The following is a 9694-nucleotide window of genomic DNA, read 5'->3' on the forward strand; positions in this document are numbered from 1 at the left end:
AGCAGGACTACAGTGGCATGATCACAGCTCACTACAGCCTTGAACTCCTGTGCTCAAGTGATCCTCCTGCCTCAGCCTCCTGAGTAGCAAGAATTACAGGCTCAGGCCACCACACCAGCCTGATTCTAGCATTTAAAGGATTTTTTAACATAATATGGCCTTAAATATAAGACAACTACTTCATCTGGTACTACACCCAGAAAATAGCAAGTTTCTCCATTGCTGAGTTCTGAAAAGGATTTCCAAGGGTAATTTAGACTATACGGAAATTTTGCCTTAGAGGATGACTTTAGAACGTATTTCCCTTTCCAAATAAAATGCAACTCTACGATACACCATAGCATGCACAAATATATCTATAACCTATAATCAAAGATATAACTGAGTGATGAATATGTATAGTGTCCTTGTTTTTATTTATTTTATTTTCTAATATTTCTTCAATTTACAAATATTGCTTTCATAATAAGAAAAAGCTCGCCGGGTGTGACGGCTCATGCCTGTAATCTCAACACTTTGGGAGGCTGAGGTGAGCAGATCACCTGAGGTCAGGAGTTCATCTCTACTAAAAATACAAAAAATTAGCCAGACATGGTGGCAAATGCCTCTAATCCCAGCTATTTGGGAGGCTGAGGCAAGAGAATCATTTGAACCCAGGAGGCAGAGGTTGCAGTGACTCAAGATTGCGCCACTGCACTCCAGCCTGGAAAACAAGAGCAAAACTCCGTCTCAAAAAAAAAAAAAAAAGAGAGAAAAGGAAAAAGCTCTATTTAGGCTGCATGTGGTGGCTCACATCTGTAATCCCAGCACTTTGAGAGGTTGAGGGAGAAGAATCCCTAGAGCCCAGCAGTTCAAGACCAGCCTGGACAACATAGAGACCCTGTCTCTACAAAATAAAAAAAGTTTTTGTAAAAAAAAAAAAAAAAAAAAAAAAAAAAGCCTCCATTTAGGCAGGGAGCAGTGGCCCAAGCCTGTAATTCCAGCACTTTGGGAGGCCAAGGTGGGAGGATCACTTGGGGTCAGGAGTTCGAGACAAGCTTGGCTAACATGGTGAAACTCCATCTCTAATAAAAATACAAAAAAAATTTAAAAATTAGCTGGGCATGGTGGTACGCACCTACAGTCCTAGCTACTCCGGGGGCTGAGGCAGGAGAATCACTTGAACCAGGGAGGTGGAGGTTGCAGTGGGCCGAGATCAAGCCACTGCACTGCAGCCCAAGCAACAGAGTGAAACTCCACCTAAAATTTTTTTTTAAAAGCTCTATTTTTAATAGTCCTTACAACATTTATCAGAGAATGCTATATCTGGTATCAATATTCCTCTACTTTACCGAAAATAATACTACCCCTATATTATCAATTGTTAATAAACTTACTCATGCAGCATATTCTTTCAGCCTGTTACTCTGTGCTGTTTTAAACAATTTCTTAATTCGGAAACATATAACTCAAGCTATGAGAATTAAGGTCATTTTTATTTCTATTAAGAGTCACTTAAATCTGTATGAAATAGAAAAAAATTAACTTTAAGTTTAAAAAATTTTCTAAATAAGGTACCTGAACATCATAGAGTGCTACAATATTTTCATGCTGAAGCTCCTATTAAGAAAATTGAGAATAAAAAATATGTAAGTATTGTAATAATTGTATTATATTTTAATATGTAAATAAAATTAAAGTATACACTTCTACACTACTAGTATTATACTTCTATTAATAGACCAGAAAAATTCAATCTCTTAAAGAGTAAGAAATATACCTAATCAAATAGAAAGCACATTATCTCACTGTAAGAAAATATAATTGTTAGCTCAGAGCTATAATTCTTAGCAAAGAGCTCTCCACAGGAAGTAGTTTTGAGGAAGCTGAGTGTTAAATGAGGGCTCTGGCCAGACAAGGTGGTTCACACCTATAATCCCAGCACTTTGGGAGGCTGAGGCAGGTGGATCACCTGAGGTCACGAGTTGGAGACCAGCTGACCAACATGGTGAAACCCCGTCTCTACTAAAAATACAAAATTAGCCAGGTGTGGTGGCACATGCCTGTAATCCCAGCTACTCAGGAGGCTGAGGCAGGAGAATCACTTAAACACAGGAGGTGGAGGTTGTGGTGAGCTGAGATCACACCATTGCACTCCAGCCTGGACAACAAGAGAGAAACTCTGTCTCATAAAAAAAAAAAAAAAAAAAAAAAAAAAAAAAAGGGCTCCACGCTTGTATTAGTTTGGAAAACACCAGGTCAAGTACTTCCAAACTAGTTTCTTCATTGGCTTTGTGACTCTCCAAGAAGTATTTAGCAAATGGGATTTTCCAAACTTACTTAACTATCTTCCCAAACCATCTCACTTAGATAACAGCGGTTGTGAATGATCTAAAAAGACCACCTCTAAGGAATACAACTTTCTTCAATTTAAAGAAAGATCCCAAGTGCCTCCACACTAGTAACATGAAAGGGGACAACAGGAGAGGTAAAAACAATGTACAAGATGGGTCTGCCTGGCCCTCCTCTCAAACAACACAGTAACTAGGAAAAAGGAGAAATGATGAGAAGCTAAACTCAGTCTTCACAGAATCCCTCTGAGCTTTGGTTCTTAAAAATAGCTTCTGAGGGCCAGGCGTGGTGGCTCATGCCTGGAATCCAAGCACTTTGGAGGCCAAGGCGGGTGGATCACCTGAGGTTGGGAGTCCAAGACCAGCCTGGCCAACATGGTGAAACCTCGTCTTTATTAAAAAAAAAAATTAAAAAAAAAATAAAAGCTTGCGTACTCAATGTTTTAAAAAAGTGAGCATGTAAAAAGGAAAGCAACAATGGAAAATACTCAAACTTGGACCCAACTACCAAAATTACAAAGGATGGCAGCATGTATTCATTTAAGTTTTAACCTTCTATGAATACTACTACATAAAGTAACATACCTTTAAGATTTTAATTTCCTTTCCAAGCAGTATTTGTGATTTTGACAAGTTCTTTTTATTGATACTTTTAATAGCTACCTCCCAATCAGTTTTCTGAAAAGGAAAAACAGTGTTATTCCTAGATATCATTCCACAGAAATAACAGAAAAAAATTTATAAGCACGAAGATGTTTTCATTAAAAATATGTACAGCATTGGGGAAAAATGGAAAAGAACCTAAATTTCCAATAATGGAAAAGTGATTTCATAAACTATAGTGTAATATTCCAAGGTCCTACAACACAACTACTAAAATAACAAATATGAAGGCCACATAGTAACTAACATTAAATGAAAAAAGTATAGTTCACAACCACCTCAAAGTTATGGAGAAATGTAGAAATCAACTTGAAAGGTGATATGGTTAATTGAAAAGTTATTTGTGCCAGGTGCGGTGGCTCACGCCTGTAATCCCAGCACTTTGGGAGGCCGAGGCGGGTGGATCACGAGGTCAAGAGATCGAGACCATCCTGGTCAACATGGTGAAACCCCGTCTCTACTAAAAATACAAAAAATTAGCTGGGCATGGTGGCGGGCGTGTGCCTGTAATCCCAGCTACTCAGAAGGCTGAGGCAGGAGAATTGCCTGAACCCAGGAGGCGGAGTTTGCAGTGAGCCGAGATCGCGCCATTGCACTTCAGCCTGGGTAACAAGAGCAAAACTCTGTCTCAAAAAAAAAAGAAAAGTTATATGTTAGCTTGGCAAGATTACACCGTGCTTTTCTTGAGTTCTAAATTATTTTCATAATAAATGAAAAGTTAGGTCGGGCACCGTGACTAAAGCCTGTAATCCCAGCTCTTTGGGAGGCCCAAGTGGCCCAGGTGGGCAGATCACCTGAGGTCAGAAGACCACCCTGGCCAATGTGGTGAAGCCCTGTCTCTACTAAACATACCAAAAAAAAAAAAAATTAGCTGGGCGTGGTGGCCGGCGCCTGTAATCCCAGCTACTCGGGAGGCTGAGGCAGGAGAATCTCTTGAGCCTGGGAGGCCGAGGTTGCAGTGAGCGAAGATCGCGCCATTGCACTCCAACCTGGGCGACAGAGCGAGACTGTCTTTAAAATAAATAAATACATGAAAAGTAGCATTACTTTATCCGATAAGCAACAAAGTCAGCCCACTTATAACTCGCCCCTTGGCAACAATCAGAACTGTCACACCCTTTAAGACTATTTCCACTCCCCATACGCCTTTCCAAATTCTTTACATTCTAAATAGTAAAGGCTTAAAGAAAATTTTTTTAAGGCTTAAACAGGCTTTCATGTTCCTGTGGATTGAAAAGGAAGCGTCCAAGCATCTTTTTCACCCGGAGCTCGCCTATCTGACCCCGGAGGAGAAAAGGGTGGGGGCTCTGCGGGGTGCAAGGGACCAGTGCTGGGAAAGGTGACACCTCCCAGGCAGAGAAAGCCTGAGGCTAACGGGACATCCGCCCATTTTCTGCTGGGTATGTAATTACCAACCTCAAAGGTGACCAGCCCTGGGTGGGGGCTAAAAAACCAAAGATCCATTCACACCGGAGCCTTGAGAGCGCACGGAGCCGTGCCGTCTATTTTGGGTCCAGGGTAACCTAGGGGCAAAGGCTCCTTGCAGGCGGCAAAGGGGTGGGTCCCATGCATACAGGAGGGTCAGCAGCAACCGGTCCGTAGGCGGAGGGCCGCCAGAGGCTTGGGCCTCACAACAACCTCGCAGGACCAAAACAAACCGCGAGAGACTGACAGCCCGCACAATAGCAGCCCCGACAAAGCGCCAAGGCGGGGGGCTCGGTCCGCGGCTGTGCCAAGTTTCAGGACCTCCTAGCCCCGTGCCGGCCGCCCGGGGCCCGGCCTCGTCCCGGCCGGCGCTCACCTGACGGTGCCGCCCCCGGAAGACCACGGCGAAGGCCCCGTGTCCCACGAGGTCCCTCTTGCTGTACTCGAAGTCGCCCACCACCTCCATTGCCGCGCCCCCGGGGAACACAGCAGGCGGGCGGGCGGCGCAGGTATCAGCACCGCAGGTCCGCGAGCCCAGAGCGCGCCAGGGGGCGGCGGGTCTGGGGCAGCCGCAGCCCCGGCCCCGGGCGGACTCTCATGCCGAGAGGCCGGAGCAGAAACGGGGAAGGCCGCTGCGCGGAGCCGGGATCAGCGAGGCCCGGCCAGGCCCCGGCCGCTCCTCACGGCCCAGCCCGCGGGCTTCTGGCGAAGCAGCCTCTGCGCTGTAGGGCCGGGGCGCGGGCGCCGGCGCCGGCGCCGTCACTGTGCGCGCCCGCAGCCGCACCCGCGCTGTGAGGCGGTGAGGGACCTGGTACTCTCCATCCCCAGCTCGTCCGGCCTCCTCTGCCCTTCCCGCCCTGGGCGCTGCTGCTGTGGAGGCGGCCACCGCCCTATAACCCGCACCGCCGGCGCCCCGCGCTTCCCCGCCTCGCGGTAGCGCCCAACACTCTCGCGCGCGCCAGCCGCTCCAGCGCCACTGGCTGCCCTCCGCGACGTCCGCGCGCCTTGTAGGCCGCAGCGCCAGCTCGCTCCCTCCGCCGGGGAAAGGAGTGCGGCCCGGGCGTCGCGCCCGGAACTGGGTTGGTCCTCTGCCGCTCCTGAAGCGGGGACAGTGGGAGCGACCCGCTGCGGCCACAGCAGGTTACAGGATGGGGGCTCCGTGCTGGGCCTGGGGAGCAGATTCGAGCCGACCACGCCCCGGGCTCCGGGTTGCTGGGAGGCGGACTTCAGAGAAGCGGGTCTTGACCCCAACTGCAGGCGGGACGGGAGTATCTGTGCAGGGTAGATCCCCAGATTACTGCCAGAGCAAATAAGCAACTGCTACTCCTGCGCCCTCGAAAACCAGAGTTCACGCTGCCGAACTGCCGGCCTTCGGACGTCTCTTGGGGTTTACTCGCTCAGGGACGGCTAGAGGGACTGTGTCAAGCCGGATTCTGCACCTTTTGGGGATCCTTTGACTCTGAGAGAAGCTGATGACAGCTCAGGGCCCTCTTCGCAGAGAACTGCCTCTGCACACTGACTCAGGATCGCACACGTTTTCAATGCTTTCCTGGGGGCTTGTGGTGTCAGGCCAGTTTGACCTCAGGCTTACCTCAAATGGCCGAAGGGAACTTTCTTTTCTACCTGATTGTTAAAGTTGTTCAAGTGACAAGGAACAGATTTTCAGCTTTCCCTCAAGGAAGTGTCTTATGAAACCATATAGTAAACAATATGCTTGAAACTATCATAGAAAACTCAGGCCCCATACTTGAGTGTGCGTTGCGTTTTTAAGGGTATGTGTTTTCAGGGTCTCCCTCACCACCTCCACTGTCACTCCCTGCCCCTGCAAGCTGATCTCTGAACCGTGACAGAGTCAGCTCCAGGATTCTGAGAGAACCCTCCTTCGCACTCTCAAAACGTAGGGCCTTGGTTTCTGCTTCTGCTACTGTGCACCCTTTCGTCATCCTGTCCTTATATCTGGCCCAGGTGGTTGCCTTAGACACTGAAAATCGGGAGCCTTCGAAAGTTGACAGCAAGTTAAGCAAGTTTGCACATACACACAAAAATGGGTGGAGATGATTAATTACCTCACTGAAACATTCTCTAGTCTATTCTTTTCTTTCCTTTCTTTCTTTCTTTTTTTTTTTTAAGACAGAATCTCACTCCGTCACCCGGGCTGGAGTGCAGTAGTAGCACAGTCTCGGCTCACTGCAACCTCTGCCTCCCAAGTGCAAGCGACTCTCCTGCCTCAGCCTCCCAAGCAGCTAGAATTACAGGCATACCCCACGCCCAGGTAATTTTTGTATTTTAGTGCAGATGGGGTTTCTCCATGTTGGCCAGGCTGGCTCAAACTCATAAACTCAGGTGATCCGCCCATCTCGGCCTCCCAAAGTGCTGAGATTACAGGCGTGAGCCACCATGCCCAGCCAATTTTTGTTTTTTAAAGGATAGACTGGGCCAGGTGCGGTGGCTCACGCCTGTAATCCCAGCACTTTGGGAGGCAGAGGTGAGCGGATACGAGGTCTGGAGTTCCAAGGTGGGTGAATGACGAGGTCAGGAGTTTGACACCAGCCTGGCCAACACGGTGAAACCCCGTCTCTACTAAAAATACAAAAATACAACGGGCCTGGTGGCGCCATCTGTAGTCCCAGCTACTCAGGAGGCTGAGGCAGGAGAATCGCTTGAATCTGGGAGGCCGAGATCGCAGTACTGCACTCCGGCCTACTACCTGGGCCACAGAGCGAAACTCTGTCTCAAAAAAAAAAAAGGCTGGCACAGCCAAAGCGCTATTTGTTAAGTATGTGAAGCGGGGCTGGTTACAGTGGCTCACGCCTGCAACCCAGCACTTTGAGAGTCCAAGGCAGGTGGATCACGAGATCAGGAGATCAAGACCATCCTGGCTAACACGGTGGAACCCCATTGAAAGGCCGGTCGCCTGGCCAGGAGCTCGGATACGCCCACCCCGCCTCTGGGAGCTCAGACACGCCCACCCACCCCCCTCCGCGCCTAGAAACTAGTCACCACTACACGCCCGGCACCAAGCTCTGCACTCAGCACCTAGCTCGCCGTTAAAGAACCCCGCCAAAATTTAAAACCAGCCCCGCCAGGACCTGCCCAATAGCATTTTGTCCCGTCCAGGCCGCACTCCTTCTGGGCGGCCCGCTCACCAGAAATCCCGCCTACCTGCCAATGGCAGCTGGCCCTGTCCACATCCGGTTTCCCCGCAGCCAATCGGAATGCCTCCACTCCCTATAAAACCCCACGTCTGAGAGCAAGCCACGCGACTTCTCCAGCCCCGCCCGTCAGACTGCAGAACCTCGCCCAGGAGCTGATTAAATTTCTTCATTCTGGCCGGGTGCAGTGGCTCACGCCTGTAATCCCAGCAGTTTGGGAGGCCGAGGCGGGTGGATCACGAGGTCAAGAGATCGAGACCATCCTGGTCAACATGGTGAAACCCCATCTCTACTAAAAATACAAAAAATTAGCTGGGCATGGTGGCGCGTGCCTGTAATCCCAGCTACTCAGGAGACTGTGGCAGGAGAATTGCCTGAAGCCAGGAGGCGGAGTTTGCAGTGAGCCGAGATCGTGCCATTGCACTCCAGCCTGGGTAACAAGAGCGAAACTCCATCTCAAAAAAAACAAAAACAAAAACAAAAAAAAACAAAAATTAGCCAGGCGTGGTGGCACACACCTGTAATCCCAGCTACTCGGGAAGCTGAGTGGGGAGAATCACTTGAATGAGGGAGGCGGAGGTTGCAGTGAGCCAAGATGGCACCATTGCACTCCAGCCTGGGCGACAGAGCAAGACTCTGTCTCAGAAAGTAAATAAATAAATAAGACCAATGTAGATGTAGATGTCCCATTGTAATCTAGATTTGCGCTCCCTCTTGCAAAACAAAGACCTACTGAAATGACAAAACGACTGTCCTAGGTTGCCTTCTCTGCAAACAGATGGTGACCTGGACTGGAGGTACAGGATGATTATTAGGGATTAACACTGGTGAAAAAAATGGGGGCTGGAAGCAGAACTGGACAGAAGAGGAGCTTAGACCAAGCCTAACCTCCGCAGCAGAAAGCTCTGGAGCAGACCATCAAAGTTGTCCTGGATAGAGCCAAAATGTCCCACCTCAGTCAGTCACCTGATGGGGCCACCCAGGCCCCCTGACACAGCGGTCAGGCTGCTCTGTCGCTGAGGCCAGGAGAAGCTAACTGCTGGAAGTTTACTGTGCTACCTCAGCCTTGCAGCAAGTCTGTCCTCCAAAGAAAGCATGTCCTCAAGTCTACTGCAACAACTTTCTGGAACACTTAAGAGTCAAGCTGTCATTTTCTACCATTGTCAATGCCACGTCTATTCTTTCCTTTTATTTTTTAGACAGAGTCTTGCTCTGTCACCAGGCTGGAGTGCAGTGGCATGATCCCGGCTCACTGCAACCTCTGCCTCCCAGATTCAGGCAGTTCTTCTGCCTCAGCCTCCTGAGTAGCTGGGACTATAGGCACCTGCCACCATGCCCAGCTAGTTTTTCATTTTTAGTAGAGACAGGGTTTTGCCATGTTGGCCAGGCTGTTCTCAAACTCCTGACCTCATGATCTGCCCACCTCACCCTCCCAAAGTGCTGGGATTTCAGGTGTGAGCCACTGCATCCAGACAAAAATTTATCTCTCTTTTTTTTTGAATCAGGTTCTTACTCTGTTACCCATGCTGGAAAGCAGTGAGTGGTACAATCACAGCTCACTGTAGTCTTGACTTCCTGAGCTCAAGCAATCCTCCCACCTTGGGTAGCTGGAAGCACAGACGTAAGCCCCTGTACTGGGCTAATTAAAAATTTTTTTTGTAGTGATGGGGTCTCACTTGTTGCCCAGACTGGTCTCCAACTTCTGGGCTCAAGGGATCCTCCTGCCTCAGCCTCCCAAATTGCCGTGCTTACAGATGTGAGCCGTCACACCTGGCCAATTTCTGTTTTTAATTTCTGATACAGTATGCATATGTCAATAGGACTAACCTACATAAACCAAAGTTCTTTGAAATTCTTGAGACATTTTCAGGGTGTGAAGGATTTCTGAGATGAAAGGTTTGAGAACCGTTCCACTAGTCCAAGCTCAGGCTAGTGCTGGAAGAGGCCAGGCTTCATCTACACTGTGCTGTTTGCAGGAAAGTAGGTTCAGTTCCATGTTGTGCCACATCTTGGCTATGGGACCTTCGGCCTTTCCCTCACCTCTCCGGGCCTCTGTGCCACCTGTGGAAATGGAGATGATGTGTTTAGTGACTGCTGGTGGCAGTCAGAGATAGAGGCAAGTTC

At 49.0% G+C, this 9694-nt stretch overlaps 1 protein-coding gene across 2 annotated transcripts in view; it reads right to left on the reverse strand.

The window, feature by feature from the left end:
* Positions 1-5396, reverse strand: part of ULK2 (unc-51 like autophagy activating kinase 2) — a 109482-nt gene extending 104086 nt beyond the window's left edge. The window contains exons 1-3 of one of the 2 annotated variants that reach the window (XM_064378260.1): positions 4795-5396; positions 2916-3008; positions 1558-1599 (exon numbers count right to left, since the gene is read on the reverse strand). In XM_064378260.1, coding sequence (XP_064234330.1) covers positions 1558-1599; positions 2916-3008; positions 4795-4884 — 225 coding nt within the window. In that variant the 5' untranslated portion in view covers positions 4885-5396. The remainder of the gene's footprint in view (positions 1-1557; positions 1600-2915; positions 3009-4794) is intronic. The other variant, XM_064378259.1, reaches the window with a different exon arrangement.
* Between the last annotated feature and the right edge of the window lie 4298 nt (positions 5397-9694).

Source organism: Aotus nancymaae, unplaced genomic scaffold, assembly GCF_030222135.1.
Source record: "Aotus nancymaae isolate 86718 unplaced genomic scaffold, 86718_ANA_hifiasm-v0.15.2.pri h1tg000018l, whole genome shotgun sequence".
NCBI lineage: Eukaryota > Metazoa > Chordata > Mammalia > Primates > Aotidae > Aotus > Aotus nancymaae.